Raw genomic sequence first — 19,832 nt, forward strand, 5'->3', positions numbered from 1 at the left:
GAAAGATTCTCCCCCCCAATATTTTTGACACAGCCCTCTTCTGACACAGCAGGCTTAGACCTTTGGCAAGACCTGGCCACCCCATTTCCCTGCCCAACGGGACTGCTGTAGGCTTCCAGCCTTCTGTCCCTTTGCTGACATAGGAGATCACTGGGTTCAAAATTTCCCAAGAGTGGCACTTACAAAGTCCACTGTCTTGTCCCATCACAGACACCCATGCATTTACAGCAGAAGTGATTAATTACCTTTCCTTTATTAAGCAGAACTTGACAGTTTGTTTCAGGAGCTCTATACATTTGCGTCATTTGAGTTTTAACCATTTGAGATGTGTCATCCTTCACAAATGCACAGCATAAGTTTGGCTGGAGTCCTACAACTTTTCTTAGGTGCATGTAAAGGCATATATCACAGGGGCAAAACTTTTCAATATTCCTGCTCATTCAACTACTGCAAAGTTGCTGTATACTCATATCCCAAGACTTCATTAGGAGAACAGCTATAATCTCAAACCATGAACACACAGAAACATGCTACTGCATTAGATGAACACTGAGCTCCAGTGAATAAGTTACATTTATGATCTGTCACCCTTTGTTTATTCACTGCTCATATCAGTGACTCATTCCTCCCACAGGAAAAACAGTAGAAGGGCACTCGGGGGAGGTTTTTTTTTTTTTTTTTTTTTCCTTCTCCAACTCTCCAACTTAAAAAGTTCTCTCTCCCAGGACCTCTTTCCTCCCCAGCTTCATCCAGTCTTGCCCCACAGCAGCAGATACACCAGCAGCAGGTATGAAGGGATTGCCAGGACTTGCGTGTACTCCCTCCATCTCTCTTCTGTCTGGTGGTGAAATGCTCTGAGCTTTTCACCTCTCTAAGAGGAGCTATATGACAATGTCTTTTCATCAGATCTGATTTCAAAGTCTAACGATGGCAGCAGTTACTACAGTATAATTGTTTCCAAAAAGTTACATGTTGCTTTACTAAGACTTCCTAGAAGAGAGACAACACACGTGCTTTATTAGCTGCTGGTCCACTTCCAGCATGGATCAGACACACAGCATGCTCTTGGTGGTATTTAAAGGTTAGTGCTATGAAGGGGGCATGCTTCTAGGAGAATGGCAGCGTGCTATGCAAGATCTTATGCCACATTTAGATATATTTGCTGCAAATAGAGCACATATAAGAAAAAGTCCCCTATCAAACAGTGCAGGGAGGAGCTGTTAGCTTTGCACCTGTACTCCTTTAGTTTACTTTCCAACATGCTGGGAGAAGCTGGAACAGAAACAAATTCTTCTACTTGCAGTTGTTACATACATACTTGTAATATAAAATCGCACTAATCTACACAATTAGAATGACTGTTGATCAGTTACCTATACAAAGCTTTTGTGATCAGGAATAGGCCACTGTTAAAGAACAGGAGATCAAAAACTTGCAACGATTTCCTGTTGGCAGTATCTGGGTTACTAAAGGGATAATAGAAGAGGCAGTCCCAGAAACTATGGTTGCACAGCTCAATATAGCAAGTAGCATTTAGAAATTAAATTTAAAAAAATGAAATAAATCACACCAGGATGACTTGGATGACTTAGTTTGGCTTTCACACTGCCTAAGTATATCTCTAATTTGGTGACATAGAGGTCAAATATGCCATCTATTGCTCCATCATTTGTTCTTCAAAGCCTACAGTACAGAATAAAAAAAGTCATTTGCATGGAGGGGGGGAGAAGGAAAATGAAAAATTTCACAGTTGGAGAACAAGCAATAAATATGTCAAATATAATGCCTTTTTCCTGTTTTCTTTAAATATTGTTCTCTGTCTTATTGACTTAACCCAAAGCTGATTTTTATAAGTGTAGTAGTGGCTCTGTACTGATGCACAATTTTGACAGCAAACATTGATTATCCAAGACCACATGCTGAATATGTGTATGAATATATGTATGCTCTATTAGTACAGAACAAGCCATTATAGATGGCTGAACACACCTTGGTGTGTAAGTGCCATTTCCTTATGCTCAGAGTGTGACAGGACAAAACACCACTAGGTAACAAGAACAGCAGTCTAGATTTTCTTCCTTTACCTAGTAATAGTCACAAGAAACCCTACATTCATTGACGGTTCTTCGACAAATGATGGTGTCTTGTTAGCACAAGAAGGGGACAATGCACAGTGACAGTGTGAATCTTCCTAACTTCCTAGCACCCACAGGATAGGAGGAAAAGAGACAAAAAAGATCTAAGCCAACTCACACAAAACTTACATTTTAAAACACCCTGTAAGCAATCAGACCTTACACTTGGTTGAATAAATACATAAAACAAGGCGACTTGTGATTTAAGACCTGGAAGCTTGACGTATTGTATATAAAAGGAAATGAAGCCAGAGGTTTACAGAAATCTCACACTGTCAACTTTCAAAGAGGTTATTCCATTTTTTAGGAACCTTGCTTCATTCTTTTTCTCCCCAGATGACTTAATACCTTAACTAGTCAAAAGCTGCAAGTTCAGCTGACTGTGCTCTTCACAAAGCAACATAAAATGACTACTTTTGACTTGGAATCAGTATTGCAATGATTCAAGAGTTCCCAACATTGTCCTTCTCTGAAGAGGAGGGAAAGACAGTAGATGCAACAGGACTTGTGATAGTGGTTCACGTGTTCAGTTTATGAATACAAAGCCTACAGACTTTAAAACTAAAAACTTGTAAGCCTCACTGATTGCTCAGTAATTAGTTTACCGGGCCTTCCTATATGCCAGTTGTACAACATAAAACGAGAAATACAAAAATTAACAGAGTGAAATTCCAAATCTTCATCTACAGTGAATAGGGGTAAAGATATTACAGCCACAAAAACAAAAAACAGGCTAATTTCCCTCCCTCACTTTTCCTCTGACACACTAAAGTAGTTTTACTGCAGCCATTTCATGGATTGTGATTCACCTACTCTACTTTCACTGGCCAAACACATTCTCTGTAATAAACTGAGCAAGCTGTGAGAGACAGAGGGAGGGAGACACGCAGACAGACAGACTTCCTGGATCCCTTTTTCATCCACAGTATGAAATTCCAGTAACTTATAGTAGATAACCTTGTAAAGAGTGTGCTTGTTTCAGGCAACCAAAAAAGGAAGAAAAACATAGGCACAGTGGCTTTGCAACTAGCCTGTCTATAGACATGCTCATCGTGTAGATTTTAAGCAGTAAGTCTAAGTTTTTTTTTTTTAAAAAAAAGGTTCCATTTGTAGCTAGATGAAATAATAGTTGCTATTAAAATAATTGAGACTCCTGGAAAGCATAATATGGTCAATAAGGACTGTAGAAAGGGGTGGAAAGAGAACAACAGCATGTATTCTTTCCAGTGATTGCACTGTTTGTGTCAGAAAAGACAGTGCTAGCAAGTTGCCAACTGGTCCTCACCCACTAATCCAGACAGAATACTACAGGAAGTATGTCTAATTATGGTTTTAACAAAAAACTTCTGTAGGATCCCACTCACACTTGTACTGAAGTGCAGTTACTTTTAAAGTAGAGGACACTCTGCTGGCAGACAACTTGAATATCTACAGATACTGACAGAAAAGAGTTTTTAGAGGACCCATTTCATAAAAAGCATCAAGTCCTATATCCAGTCTTTAACATGAAGCTTTAATACGCATGAGAAAACTTGAGGCAAATGCTCTTTTGTAGTATTTGGCCTGTATGAAACTATAGCATATCCTGGACTGTCATTAGCGTGCAAGAGAGTTACCTACCAAGCCAAGATGAAAATGTTTTCCTGGCATAGACTGATTTAGAGAGCAAAATGGCCCTTGACTTACAAACTCATCTTAAACATCCACAGTGAGATTTATGGAGCTAAATTTAACACAATGAGGGAATGCACTCCTGAGTTTCCAACACTGATATTTTCTGTGGATTAAGAAAGTCTTTATTTGCATCAAGGTTTTACAGATGCCTAACTGAGATGGCAGCTCTCTTTTGCATGGCTTTGAACTTTTATACGAGGAGAAAACTGTCCTGAAATCATCACCGACTAGAGGAAAAAAAAGCATTATTGTTATTTTACAGCTATGGAACTGAAAGAGATGGAAGGTAAGTGTTAAGTTCTTCGGAGTCAGCTGGATCCTCATTTTTGCAGGGACTGCACTGGAAAATACACATAAATATAAGTCGGCAATACTGTTTCACAGGAGAACACATGAGAAGCTAGTATATTACTGTGTCCACACAAATACTGCAGTCAGTATTTGCAGGCTTTTACTTTCTTCGGAAAAAAAACATTTGTATTGGCATATCGGAACAATTAAGATAGGACAAAGATCGTTCCACCTAAGATACTATCTTTTAAGAGTGCTCTCCTGATAGGGCAAAAATTGCAGCACCATGAAAACATGCTTACTCTGTTGCTGATAAGAGAAAAGCACTGCAGTTGTACCAGCTGCAGCCTTAACAGAAAAACAAGTTCATCTCCTGAGCTGTCTTAAAAGCATCTGAAAGAAAATTTCTGTTAAAGACATGAAATGCTGCAAAGAATGGCAAACAGTGGTAAGTTACAGTTTAATTGCTTTTTCCAATGTTATTCTTTAAATTTAGTCTATGTACTTAATATTATGTGAAATTTGTAGAAACTATTTTATTACTGACTCTGGCTACATACACACCAATGATTCAACCTTACAACTGTAAGAAGTGTATTAATGTTATGTCTCCAGAGCTCTGGGTTCTGGCACGCCAGTCCTCAGTGCTCAGAATCAGGTCTCTGGCATCACATGCTGTTACGTAAGCATTAAAAAACAGTCAGGACTAAAACATCTCACGCATTGCTTGATGAGAAGCTACACTTTTGGCTTGGAATCCAAACACCACATTTTTGTAAATAAACATTTAAACAGCCATCTTTATACAAACATGCCAAAATCTTGCAGAGCTTAGGAAACCTTTAACAGCAGATATTTTTCAGTTTGCTTCTGACAATGATTATTCCCACATCGAGTTATTTAAAATGGGAGCTATGAGTGTAAACATTATTTGCTTCCACATTTTTTAAACAGATACATAATTTCTCACAGTGAACAGAAGCTCCCTGTTCCACCACATTACATTGTACAGTATTGAAATTCTCTGAGGATGATGAGAAAACTGGAACGTTGCTTCCCTTAAAGTTCCTAGAGTGTCTGTACAGCACGATCTCCAGTATACTGTAGAATAATTTAGGCTGGAAGGGATCCATGGAGGTCATCTGGTCCAAAATACCACTCAACATAGGGCCAACTTTGAAGCTAGATCAGGTTACTCAGTGTCATTTGAGTTCCAAAAAGTCCAATGACGGAGGTGTCAGTCTGTGCAAACTGTTTGATCACTCTCATTGAAAAAAGTCTACTATGTACTCAATTTCCCTTGCTGCAAACTGTAATCTGCAAAACAACAGTAACTTCCAAAACAAAATATATAAATATGACTAGTACATATTACAAATACAGGAAATAAAGAATCATTGTCTGTAAATTTACTCAAATAGTCTTTAGAATAAGTTACCTAATTGGCCCAGATGGATAACAGAATGCTAAAGACGGACTTCTTGATGCAATATTAGTCACGTAATTCAACACACATTTGGTGTCAGCAAAGAAAAATCTGTTTGTCATGCAGGTAGGTTTAATACCCAAAAGGCTACAAGGTGCAATTTATATATAATGTTCTTGAAAATGGAAAACAAGAATTATATTGCAAGTCTATTTAGCAGACATAAGAATAAAAATTCAAACACTGAGATTTCTTAAAGGACTCAGTTAATCTCAAGTAAGATTTCTAAAATACACAAAAACTACTGTCTGCTAAAACAGTAAATACTGTACTCTGAAGGAAGTCGCCTGTTGCTTATGCATACATTTCCACATTCTCTAAACGTAACACTGTGTAACTGACCTTGCTTGATGTTAAGCAAAGGTGTGTCCATAACCTATGCCAAAAGGCTTAGAATTTGTCTTGACTACCTTCAGCATCTTAAAAGTCAGCCTCGATTTGTTTCCTAAACTATTTCTATAATCAACTGACATGGTGCACAGTGTTCTCACATACATAAATATGGAAAATTCCACAAAAGTTTCATCTCTTTACTGATTATCTAACTTAGACTAGGTACTTACCGTTTAGGCTGCCTAACTTAATCTCATATTTTGAATATTTAGACTGATGCATCTTTGGAAGGTAGAAATAGACAAAAAAATCAGGATGAGAAAATGTACATAAGCACTGAATGATTATAAAGTGATCAGCAGCTTAACCCTTTACTTTAAAAAAAATCTGTAACATATATTTTTTTCTTTAAACACAGCACTAAAGTAGTCATGATTTCAAAAGTAAGTGAAAAATGTACATTATGTTCAAGTGTTTAACGGAGGTCCAGACCAACACTCATACAAAAAGCATAATTTAATTTATCATTTTTAGTGAGTGAGCATTAACAACAAAATTTGTCACACAAGTCTTCATGAATATCTAAAAGCCTAATACAAATATCCAAATGATTAATAAAGATTAAAGTGTTACCAGTAAGACATTCAGTAACTTGGCATTAAATGTTAACAACCCTAGAAGCCCTTTCTAGAAGAATATTAATTTACAGTCATCCTTCCTAACAATTATTTGTACAGTAAAAAAAGTAGATTTGTGTTTTTCTGCTTCCCTTCCCCACCCCACCACCCACATAGTTTTGCTCTCATACTGAATCACTAACCAATCCAACCTGATGGTAAAAGTCCAGCAGTTCAAGATCTCAGCTTCAACATCCAGCTCAAATGCTCTTTGGGAATAAAATCCAGATTTTTGTTTAATGTGTAAAGTGCAAGTTTTCTCCAGTGCTATCAGAAATGTGTGCTGCTAAGAACGTCATCACAGAAAAAAGTGTTAACAATTAAAAGACTCTTCTATTTCCGATACCTCTATTAAGGACACGATAGATTGTGTTTAAATGAATGACAGATCAAGTGGACTATATACAGGTGCTCATTAGATCAGGTACTTTCTGATTTCACAAGTTCAAATCAACGTTTTTACTCAAGTTCTTCAGTTTCCTCTGTAAAAAGGTCAGCCAAATCTGCCACTGTCAGAACTGAAGCTTCTGACTGTTTCATGGAAGAGCTTGTGTGGCTGTAGGAAAAAATCGCATGCAGACATCAGAGAAAGAATCAACTTAAATAACAACCTGTATGTACTGAAGACAGACCAGCACATGGTTCATAGTCCAATAAATGTTGGGCTATGAGCTCAGCAGAAAAAAAAACACACTTTCTATTAGGAGAAGTGCTGTACTGGGTCTGGCTGGGATGTTAACTTTCCCTGCAGCAGCCCATACAGTGCTGCGCTCTGCACTTGTAGCTAGAACAGCAGTGGTATCACACCGGTGCTGTGTCTGCTGCTGAGCAGTGCTGGCACAGCATCAGGACTCTCTCTGACCCTCCTGGGGGGTGGGCAAAAAAGTGAGAAAGAAACATCAGCAGGGCAGCTGACCTAAACCAACCAAAGGGATATTCCATACCATATGATGTCACACTCAGCAATAAAAGGTGGAAAAAGGAAGAAGAGGGGAGGGGTGGGCTCTCGTTGAGAAAACGTCTGTCCTCCCAAACACCGGCTATGTGCATTGAGACCCTGCTTCAAGGACATGGTCAAGCATCGCTCATTTGTGGGAAGTAGAAAGTAATTTCTTTCCTCTGCACTTCCACATAGTCTTTACTTGTTTTGTTTTGTTATTCCCTTTCCCCCTCCCTCTTCCCCTTTCCCTTTTTTCCCTTTAGTTGAATTGTTTTATTAACAATAGTATTTCCTTAATAATTTTTCCCCTTTAATTAAATTTTTAATTTTTTTATTCCCCGTTAAATTTTTTCCCCTTTAATTAAATTATCCTTATCCCAACCCGTGAGTTGTTCTTTCCTTTACTTCTTCCCCTCCTCATCTGAGGAGGGGGAGTGAGAGAGTGGTTGTGGTGTTCAGCTGCCTAGCACAGTAAAACCACCACAAGTGCATACACTGATCAGCTTACTTCTGATGCACAATTTCAGTAAGATATAACATCCACCTACTGTCCTTACCATGGTGATCACCAAACACTTGAGAGGTAGCAGAACATGGGATCACAGAATCATAGAACTGCTTAGGTTGGAAGGGACTTTACAGATCACCTAGTTCCAACCTCAATAATTATGGCGATAATCCACTTTGTCCTGTTAACATTTAGGGGATTGGCTTCAGATTCCAAGCATAAGGTTTGATGTTACTTTCAAAACATTAGCCCTCATTAGATCACCGTATATTTATCTGAAGTTTGTAAGCATCAGTAGTGCTATTTAACAAATATGGAAACTGGTTAAACCATTCCTTCAAAACTAAAGGTGAAAAATTTGCATGCAAGTCTTTGGCTGTAGTTATTTTTTTTTAGTCTCGTTTTTATAACAACCATAAAAGCTAGAAAAGTCACTCAACTAGTGGCTCTTCCTAGATTTGTTGTGTGTATACAGTACAGTTAAAGAGGTACAAAACTCTTCTATTTTCTGTACAAAGAATGTGAATACCACTTAAGTTTTAGTCCCAGTCTTTTATTGATTAGAGTTTTTGGAAAAGAAACAGTGAAAATTGCTTTCTGCGTCTGCACACCAGACCGACTTACGAGCTGGCATCTGGACAACTCTTGCACTGACTGCAAAACCAACCCGTGTGACACAGAAGTGTCACGTCTAGGTTTGTAGAATTTAAAAATGACAAAAGAGAGTAAGATCATATCTTAGAGCTTGTAACTCATGCTGTCATTTCAGTGGCAAACTTAGTACTACTCCATTAATATCAGTATTTATAGCAACAGAAATAGGTAAAATGAAAAGGCAAGTCACAATACACAGTGCATTAATTGGGCTTTTCTGAGATAAAATATACATGATGTAAAAATTTTCTTCAGGGAATTAAAATACCTTAATCTTCCAGTTACTGGAATCAAGATAAAAGATAATTTTTTCATGTTATAAAGCTTTGTTTCAACCAGAAGAATTTGAAGGAGAGCAGGTTTTTGTTTTTTTTTTTTTTTTTGGATATGCGTACCTAATTGTAACAAAAGTATTGCTGAGAACCTCCTTTTCAGTTTCATTGCAATAACAGTGTTTAAAAAATTCAGCACATACCTTCTATCTACAGTTTTCAGCATAGTCTGCATTCTTTCTTCTATTGTTGCTTTTATCAGGAATCTATGAACAATTGTAGATCTGAACGTGTTCAAAAAAAGTGAACAGAAGATAGGCCGTTACTCTCAAAAATTCAAGATCACTTGTCTTATACTAATTATTTTAAGACTGCTGAAAAAATGGCCCTATTTTAAGACAGGTGATTAGTAACTTTCACTAACATTTAAGGATGCTTAGTACCTCCAAGATCACGCTATTCCACTTGGCTGGATCACATACTAAATTAGCTTAAGCTGTATTAACTAAATTCCTAAAGCAGACACTGGGCAAAGTTTTACTTTGTGTCCCTATTACAAACAAACAGTCCTTGAGAGTTTCCCACGTGCTTTGAAGTAATGAATTTGGCTCACTGTTTATATACAATGTTTATATTGCATCATCACAAGTCAGTCTAAAAAGCAGAGTTTAGTGCAATGTATAATAAACGTGTTCCCAGAGTATTAATAACACTGTTCTTGAAGATGGCAAAATTGTATAAAATGTTTAAGTCAGTAAATGCAAAACTTTAAATACCAGTAAAACTTAAAGTCAGTAAGCGCAGAACAAAATGAAGACTCCATTTGTAAAATTGTTTCAAAAAAAAAAAAAAAAAGGTCATAATGAGATAAAAGAAATGTTGAGTATAAGAAAATGAAACAGAAGAAAGTCAGTTTCAGAGAGGATGTAAAAATCACTCAAACTCCTCGATGTAAACATTTTTCAATATATGAACCCTTGAAAGTGATTTGATGTTTTTCAGAATTTAAATTAAAAATTTGTTAGGTAACATTACACAGTGAAATATTTTGGGGGAATACTTTGTGATTCATATGCAAAGGTATACCTGCTAAAAAAGAGAGTAAGAACTCAACTGAGCTAGTAATAGTTATACCAATGAAACTAAGCAGAACACTTCCTTATGCTCACTGGACTTGAATACAGCTCTTTTTCAAAAAAAAGTTTTCTGAAGTCTGATTTTTATACATTCTTGCTGGTTTTTATTGCAAGGTTTTTACCAGACCTCTTAGGCCAGCATCAAGTAAAATTATAACGCAGGCTTTTGCGATTGATCTTTCCTATATCCTTACCATTAATTCAAAATCTTTACTAACATACACAAATATCCACCTGTCCTTATGTATTCTTTCACATATATGCTCATTCATGCCCTCTCCTTTTGCTTCCATTTCCAAAACACAAACCCCATTATTATTATTCCAGAATATTACTCCAGAATTGATTTTTAACTATGTTTCTAACTTCACGTGCAGGTTTCTTTCATTATTATTTTTCAGGTAACATGAAACCTAAGGAGAAATATTTGCATATAATTCATTCAGGACAAACTTTCCAAAAAGTTATGTTAAGTGTTCAGTACTACCCAAATAAAGTCTAAAACACTGAAACAAAAGATATGGAAACTCATTAATCTCTCAAAATGATCTACTCAGAGGTGAAGGAAGAACTGTGAAAAGCTAATCAGCTTTAAGGGGTGTGCTGTAACAGCAAGACAGTAGACCAGTTAACATGAGAAATAACTGAAAAACTATTTTGGAGAATATTTTTCTATAAAACTTTAGGGAAAGTAATAATCCAAAGAGGAACAACTAAATTTCTTTGCACAAGAGAATCATCCTCTGATAAACCTTTATGACCTCCTGTTTTACCTAATACAAAATATCCACTTAAATCATAGGATTCTTAAACATTAATGAATTACTCAATTACTTACCATGAGATAACTAGTACTGTAAAGTACTAAAAAGAGAAAGTCATTAATCTGAATAATGCAAATTAGTATTTCTACACAGAATAATTTCCTTTTAAAAGAAATTTTCCCTTTACGAAGGACTGTAGTTGCAGAAAATTGTTCTATACTAGTGATAAAATATTCGCTACTTTCAGAGTACAACGTAATGTTTTACCCCAACAGAGCAGGGCAGCTGAAAGGTATAATCACAGTACAATTTATTAAAATCTCTGATTAGAAATTCAATAGAATCATGATGAATACACTGCAGGGGAAAAGCTGTTATTATTTATGATTTATTATGATTTATTCTCTTTTGATTTTCCTTCACTCTCCGAGCTTTTGCATCCTGTGCTGTTTGCAAAACTACTTCCACAAAAACGTGAACACTGAATACAGTTAAGTCACTGCTTCCACCTCCCCAAACTTCTTGCAACTTTCAGATGGTTTTCATAGACTTTCTTCAATAAAAAGAAATTTTTCAATGTTATTTTACATTTTTTAGAAAGTTATTTTAAATATATATCTTTGTATATTTGCTCTGAGCACTTCAAACCATAGAAAAAGAGAAATACTTGAAAAAAATAATGACCAACATAACAGTTAGAACATAGTCCACATAGACTAGTACTCTGTCTTCAACAGCAGCTAAAGCCTGTTAAATACTATTTAAAAATACAGACAAGGTGTACAGACTATTTTTCCCTAGTACTCTTCTACCTTCTAACCATTTACACATCAAGTACTTGAACCAGATGTGGTGTTTAGGAATTTTTCTTCTGGATTTACTCAGTTTCTCTGTTAACTGTGGGCAGGACCCTAATCCACGATAGTGATCAGGACACTCTTAAGTGGTACAATCACTCAAATCCCCAGGCAATAGAAGAAATAGAAGAAGCCATAAAGTTGGCCTCAGATATCCTTGTGACGGCTGCATTTCATCAGGTGAAATGATTCCCACTGTAGCAGCTTCCATTTTTAAGAGGGAAGAAAACACAAAACACAATTTAACACAGATTGTAATCTGGAGCTGGGAATGACCAGACAGAGTAAGCCTCTCAGGGAAACTAGGATGAGCTAAATTCAGGCCTGAACTTAGCCACATATGACATAAATGGTGAGTTGCTCAAACCTGCAAAGCTAAGACATTTCCAGACGTGCCCAGAGCAGAACTTCAAAGTTAAAAACAAATGAATTAAAGGCAAACAAATTAGTGCAGCAGCTGAACAAGGGTTTTCAGGATTTTGGACTCAAAAACCTACACTCTTGCTAAACTTCTAAATTTGCAGTTTGCCTCTGCATCTTACCCCAACAGAACAAGAGCTCCCAAAAGTACACGTTGTGGACTTTTATCAAGCTTTTCATTATTATTATTGTTTCTGTTCCTCATGTGATCATCTTTAAAAATAGAGTCCCTATGAATAGCCTCATCTCCAGAACTGAGAAGTTCAGTGAACTGGATTTATTCTGATTACAGTACGCAGGTCTACTCTGGACCTCTAGACCATCTAAACCTCTTAAAGCAATTTGAACTCTTACTTTGTCTGGCCAATACGATGTACTCTGCCAATGGCTTGAAGCTCATGTGCAGGATTCAGAATGGGTTCCACAAGCAGAACATGAGTCGCTTCGATTATGTTTAGTCCATTGGAACCAGTATGAAGGGGCAGCAGCAAAATATTGATCTTGGGATCATATTTAAATGCAGAAAGATTTTCCTAAAAGGCAAACATCACAGCAGCATGACAAAAGTTCCTGAATAAAGAGGATGGGGACATCTTTATATTTTCAAGAAGTTATAGCAGACACTCTAGGCCCCATACTGACAGTCTGTAGCCTGACTGATGCAAGCTCTGTCATCACCAAACAGGTAGCAGACAGGTTATCAGAAAGGCGAGGATTTCTTGCAACGTTGATTAGTGTGTCTCATCCTTAATATTTCAACATTGGCATGAACATGCCAACATGTCTCTCTCAAAAAGGAATTTACTATTTTATCTTCAAAGGTTTTAAATTATGGCAAATATGATTTTTAGAACTCAGAGACCAAAGATTCTGCTAAACAAATTTGCTGCTCTTTTAGTTTCTCAAATGAAGCAATGAAATAAAAGGATCAAATTAACTTCTAAGAGCTATAATTTCCCAACTGAAAACAACTTAAAGAAAAATATCCTTTTTGTACCTGAAACTTACTAATTCCATTGATCTGAGAAAAAGTCATATTGTTGTCATACAAAGCTTTTGAAATTATGTCCAATACATCTTGCCACTGTAAAAAAAACAACACAATAGAAGTCAATATTAGAAACAGCAACGACAATATATTAAAGCCTTTCAAAATACTAAGATTTAAGGTTTTAAAAAGATTTGTATGGCAGGAGCCATATATTTCATAAATCTGAATATGAAAGAGTTTGAATAAAAGTAACTGTCAGCCACCACAAAAAAAAATGTTTTTATAATCTATCAAAAATGTATGGGCATTAAATTTAAAGATACCTAGAATTTCTAATGCTCCCATATAAGTGTTTGTAAGTGTTTGTCTTTTAACAAAAGAAGCTGTTACATCTGTTGACTAGGATTACTGTATCCCAGGTACATGAACTGCCCTACAAATTCTCAAAACAATCTAGTGGCTGTACAGAATGACTCAACATTTTGGTAGATAAACTAAATCCCAGGAAATATTATGACCATTCAAAACTCACAGAAAACACACAATACACAAAGACAAAACAGAAAATGGTGATTAATACCGTTGAGAAAACTAAGGATTTGGCCCCTGGATCTTTAAATTGTATTCTCTTCAGTGTTCGAACCACAGCTTCCACTTTGGTGGAATGACTTCCCTTTGAAAAATGGAAAAAACACCATTAGTAGAGCAGGATACTAAATAACTTCCAAATTAGTTGTTTTATTAAGTAGTGCTATATTAGGATTCATCTTACATATCTTAGAAAGAGACATCAGCAAATTGTTTCATAAAGCTGCATACATTTTAGAGAAAAAATAAACAATCTTAAATTTTGAAGACTTGTGACCTATACAGATGGCAACCACCCAGGCTGACTCGAGACAGATTCAAATTTTACCGACTTGGAGGATGGGCAGGTTAAGTAGCACTGAACTGCTTTTAAATCTCCTATGTAAGGCAATGCTACAGATCAACAATGTATTACAGCATGTGCAGTACATGGAAGAATGAAGGACTACAGATACGCTTACCTAGTTCTGGGTGAGGCAAACTGGATAGCCCAAGCAGTGCAATCACACCCAAATATGTCAGTTAGGCCTGCCCAGGTTTAACCTACTCAGAATCATGTGCTTTGAAGAATTTTCCAAACACACATTTAACTTGCCTTCCCTTCATGCTTCCTCAAAGGCGATAATGAAAAAATTTGCATGAACCTTATTTCTGTTGCTTTTGTTTCCCACTCTGGCAACAATAAACTTACGCTTGTTAGTATAAAGCTGGCAAATTACCTTAAAGTATCAAGAAATTGGTAAGTATAACTGAATTAATTCTTGAAGGATTCAGCACTGGAATGAAAACATCTTCATATTCTGCATTTGTAAGGATTTCAGTGCTTAATGAACTCAACACTATTTCTTGTAGACTTTGGTTTCTATATTCTTCAATTTTTTTCCCCTTCAGTCATGAAGAGGATTCTAAAAAGTTGTTTAGTAACTCCCTTTATCTCCTTCAGTATGCACTTTGTATTACAGTAACTTTACCTAATATGCTTTTTTAAGAAGCCTTTATTTAATTGCTTACTAGTTCTTACATGTATAGCAATTTCAAGCTGCACTAGATTCAGCTGGACAAATATTGTTTTATTTCTGTCTGCACCTGTCCTCTGAACATTGAATTAACTACGTTGGCTTGCCACAATGAGGGATCAAGTTTACTGAAGTTATGCTGCTTGCAGAATTGGTTTGGAAGGATGACAGTAATCTAAGTACAAGTTGGAAGCCAACACTGGGCTGCTTGATCATTCACATTATACAGAACCTCCACTATTTGCAAAGCAATTATTTTTACATACAATACCAAATCTACTGAGAAACAAAAAGCGAACTGACCAAATGTAAACCTCTGCCAATAAGAAAACTTGCAGAAAGCCAATCCATAAACTCAAAATGAAGTACATTAATTGCACTGCCAGTTCAGCCTGTGTACCCGTCTAACCTGAGGAATCTTGAGACTCTCCTGCTTCAAGCATCACTCCTTCCTGCTACTTTTCTTTGTTAGGGTTACTTGTCTCAGCATCTGAAGTTGGAGTCCACCTTCTGAACACTCATGGCAAAATATTTCACAAGTGTAAGACCCTGGAAGCCTGAGACTTTATACCCTCTTCACAGGCACAGAATAAACTAAATTTTAATTTAACGTTATTTAAAACTGTAAATGACCTTTCCAGGTTCTTAATATTCAGTCATTTCTGCCAAGATGTGTGTCAAGTGTGCCAAGTTCTTCATCCCTCTGCTTAAACCATATTAAACAAACTATACTTGACTCATAATTGAACTAACAATAGACCACAGGTTTTTTCACAGCACACAAGAAAATTCAATTTTGTTCTCAGTATTTACAGAGAAATGAAACTAATAGAAGTATCCTGACTATTATGAGTTCTTGGTTTCCAGTCTCTTTTTTTAAAAAAGGTTACCCCACCATTACCCACATACCTTGAAGTTTGTTATTTTCTTGAATATCAGAAGAGAATATAAAAACAGATCTATCAGTTCTAAATAATTATGGAACACCACACAGTAGAATCAAAACTACCCTCTAACAAGCAACTTCTCAGATAACAGACTAGCAATGCCCACTATAACACTAACCAGACACTGGAAGCTTTTACAGAAGCAAAACATACAGGGATGCCAGTAAGCGCTCTCTCAGTATAGAATGCTCCCTTTTACAGTAGTCCTTCCACATCTAATGCATTAACTTAATGTGGCTAGTGCTGGTACAACAAAATAAGATGCATATGACAAAACAAAGGAAAAGCCACCACCACCAAAAAACAAAAACAACAAAATAAGAGACACCAAATACTGAAAAAGACCAGTGCAAGATATTACAAAAGCCATAGCTAGTTAGTTATCTTTTGTTAGCAATTGTCCTTAAAGGAATGAGATGAAAAATATTATTTTTAATATTCCTGCTTGCTTTGATAACAAATACAGTGAAGCTAAAATGTAAACTTTTTTTTTTTTTTTAAGAATAGGCCTTGCTGAAAACACCATGAAAGCTCTCATGAAATTCATATTTTTTGCTTCACCTTAATTTCTGATGCAGACTATAGAGTTATAGGGAACTCTATAGCCCTTTATGCAGGAGAGTAGGTGGCCTATTCCTTCTGTGTTTTATTTCAGAAATTTGGTTACTCTACTTTACTTATGTAATTTATAAAACACATTTGAAGTTTTCTTGTTAGAAACAGAATCGTATCTCTGAACCCTTACTAAGCTCTCTGCTAAAACTTCTATAATTAGCACTTCAGAAATACAGCCCATTTACTCCCCCTGGTGCCACATGCTCTCAACTACTTCAAATCGAGTAATTTGATTTAGGAAGCATCTACTCACAAAAAAGAATTGCAGTTGTCCAGGAAGGCTGAGATACCTAGCCTGGATATGGCAGCATTGACTTCAGCAAAGGCCAGCAACAGTAGTATACATGAATGGTTCAAAGGAGACTTGCACAGATAACATGGAAGTTTTTGTCAGCACATTTATTTACTTTTAACTATACTAACCAAATGAAAACTATGATTGCTACGTCCAGCTGTACCACAATCACATTCTAGTTAAAGACAGTAGTATCATCTAAATCAAAACACTACTGAGTCTTTTACCTTTGCATTTTAATCCAGAATCCTCTATTTTCTACAACTTCAATGACCACAGGCTTTTGCTTTAACATTACAACAGATTTGTGTGAAGACATACTTTGTACTACACATGTCAGTACTATTAAAGATCTAGAGATATACTATCACCTCCTCCTCCCCAGATTCTAACCCAACAAAAACTCTCAATTACCAAGAAAGGTAGATAAAACAATGCAAACATGACTGGTTTCCTATGTGTTTGTGTCTACAGGTTCATTAACATCATTAGGAATGCACACAAGTTACAAATAGTTTCCCCAATATCCTGAATTTTAAAATCTTTTATAAAAAGGGGAAGTCAACCTGCAGTATTTTGCCAAGCCATCGTTCAGATGGATGGCTGTTTTTATCAGAATTCTAGAAAATGAATTATCATGAAAACTCAGGAGACTGTCACGCTGTTTGAAATTAACCAATGGGTTGCTAAATTATGTGAGAACTCTAGGACAGAACAGTGAAAAGACCGTAACTTCTTAGAAAGCCAGGCTAAGAAGAATGAAGAGAGTCACAGTGGAAGATACAACTCCCAGTCATCAGTAGAGCTGTTGTACACTGTCAATGGAAAATATTGGGAAAGAAATTCCCCAGATATGCAGGCATTCGTTTTAAGACTGAAGTTCATTCTTTATTCAACAATCCTATTTTCTGTAGGTATATGGTATCCAGTCAATGAAGCTTTGACCAAACACTGTCAAGTTTAACATGCAAACAGGCAAGAAGCACTCAGTTTTTCCAAAGTCTACCTTTTGATTTTGCAAACAAAAACAGACAAAAAAAAACAAACAAAAATTCAAAGAGAAAACAAATAAAAGAGACAATGTTGTTCCAGAGTACCCAGCAGTACAGGGTCCAGAAAACTCATCTAAAACATGGAAAAAAGCTTACACCATACAATTAGGTCAAAAGAATGGGAAATAAGCTTCAAGAAAGTGGCTTCCCAGTTATGTTACTAGCTATATGCATACCGAAAAGAGAATGTGCCCCCATAATATTGCACCAGAGAAACCATTCTCCATAGAACTGATTAATGATCAACACTTTCCAATGAAAAGCATTGCCTTTGATAAATGATATATTATGGGATAAAAACTTTTAGTTTCTCTACCGTGATTTATTACTAAACTTTTGGTCAAATTACTGAATATGCTCATTAGAACCTAAAGTGAAACCACTAGTTTATTAGTGGGAAAATTAGATGAAGGAAGCACAGCTATAGTCTGCAGGCTATAGCTTTTAATATAGCTTTTTAATATAATTTATTTCTTAATATAGCTTTTTTCAGGCTTTTAATTTTCATTAGTCATATTTAGAGTTGCAGTTTTCCCCCTAATTACTGTTTGTATACCAGACATCTCACGGATAAGCAAAATGAAAAACAACTACTGTACCCAAATTGCTCAAGAAACATTTCAGATGACTCATCTTAGGTTCAGAATTGGGATTTATATTCTCTGGCTAACAATGAAGATTTAGGATAACAAATACTTTAAATTAGTAGCAATCTTACGGTATAGGCAATTTTCTAAAACTTTACACATTTCAAGCAAAGGTATCAAAACTACACCTCCAAAAAGCCTTACATCTCCTTAGCTACAAAAAGAAAAATCATCACCTCAACAACAACAAATCCACCTGCAAACAAAGAACATTTATTTCTACTCAGTATCAAACACAAAAATCCACCAAAACTTAAGCTCAGCAGAAGCTCTCACCCCACCCTCTCACCCTAAGATAGTGCTAGTTTTAACAAATGTGTAATTTTTAATCTGTTTTGGCCTTTCCCCAGGCTCAGCTTACCTTTACAGGAATATCATCCTCCTGATTTGCAGTTTCTGCAGTAAAGACATATGATATTTCTTTATGAGATGTTGTCTGCCTGCAAATGGCGCATTTAATTGAGCTCCGGCGTGTGCCAACACTGTACTGTTCTATGATGATAGCTGTACACTCATTACAAAAGCAGTGTCCACATGTCAGCACTGCCCACTATGTAGGGAATTGAAAAAAAATGAAACAGTGTCGGTTTCACATAAATGCAAAGGAAAACCAGTGTATTAAACATGTTAAATTACATCTTCATAGATGCATCATTTTCACTGAAGTAATCAGCTTAAAAATAAAGAATATTAGATATATTTTTATCACTACACCTGCTAAAAAGCCTGGATTTCAAAGGTTTCCAGCACAGAGTAATTCATAATCCATAGAATTGCTCTGCATTTATTGTTCATTTTTTGACATTTTCTCAATTTTAAACTTGAAGACAGACATGACAGTCTCTCATTTCTATGAACACTAATTTGTAATGCATAGATTAAGTATGCAGAATAAGCATTTACAAAATTTTTAAAAAAGATTACACAAATGTTTGTATTAGACTTCCATAAAAGTCAGAGTCACAGAATAGTTTGGGTTGGAAGAGACCTTTCAAGATCATCTAGTCTAGCCCCTGTGCCACAGACAGAGACATCTTTTACTAGATCCATTTGTCCAAAGACCCCTTCAACCTAACCTTCAGCACTTCCAGGAACGGGGCATCCACAGCCTCTTTACAAGGGGTATGAATTAGAATGTTTTCTTTCATACCATTACTAAAGTCCCTGGCAACGTGTTTGGATTTTTAAAAGGAAATATTTTGAACACAGAAGATTGATCTCTTATTGACAGAATGTGTCAAAAACAAAAGATTGTGTTGCTGAAATTGTTCTTCCTTTGAGGGCTTAGAATATCTACATCTCACCTGTGACCTTCCTTCACGTAAGTAATTTGTAAAACCGTCTTTTTGTGCCTCCCAAGTCTATCCTGTACTAGTCTGCTCTACAGGCTATACTAAGAATAAAAAAAGTCATGGGTCTAAGTAGCAGAGGGAATTGACTGAATGTCTGACAACCAAAGAAAAGATCTTCTAGGCTTTACAAGGTTCTTCAATCATTCAGAAGCAGGATGCAAAGCATATTAAAACTTCCTTGA

The 19,832-nt window shown here is 36.2% G+C and overlaps 1 protein-coding gene across 5 annotated transcripts in view; it reads right to left on the reverse strand.

Moving 5' to 3' along the window:
• Nucleotides 1-385: 385 nt before the first annotated feature.
• Nucleotides 386-19,832, reverse strand: part of SHPRH (SNF2 histone linker PHD RING helicase) — a 49,710-nt gene continuing 30,263 nt past the window's right edge. For 4 of the 5 annotated variants that reach the window (XM_035321193.1, XM_035321189.1, XM_035321191.1 and 1 more), the window contains 7 exons: nucleotides 18,660-18,848; nucleotides 13,719-13,811; nucleotides 13,145-13,231; nucleotides 12,502-12,680; nucleotides 9,174-9,254; nucleotides 8,669-8,711; nucleotides 386-7,152 (listed from right to left, as the gene is read on the reverse strand). In XM_035321193.1, coding sequence (XP_035177084.1) covers nucleotides 7,090-7,152; nucleotides 8,669-8,711; nucleotides 9,174-9,254; nucleotides 12,502-12,680; nucleotides 13,145-13,231; nucleotides 13,719-13,811; nucleotides 18,660-18,848 — 735 coding nt within the window. In that variant the 3' untranslated portion in view covers nucleotides 386-7,089. The remainder of the gene's footprint in view (nucleotides 7,153-8,668; nucleotides 8,712-9,173; nucleotides 9,255-12,501; nucleotides 12,681-13,144; nucleotides 13,232-13,718; nucleotides 13,812-18,659; nucleotides 18,849-19,832) is intronic. The other variant, XM_035321194.1, reaches the window with a different exon arrangement.

Source organism: Oxyura jamaicensis, chromosome 3, assembly GCF_011077185.1.
Source record: "Oxyura jamaicensis isolate SHBP4307 breed ruddy duck chromosome 3, BPBGC_Ojam_1.0, whole genome shotgun sequence".
Classification (NCBI taxonomy): domain Eukaryota; kingdom Metazoa; phylum Chordata; class Aves; order Anseriformes; family Anatidae; genus Oxyura; species Oxyura jamaicensis.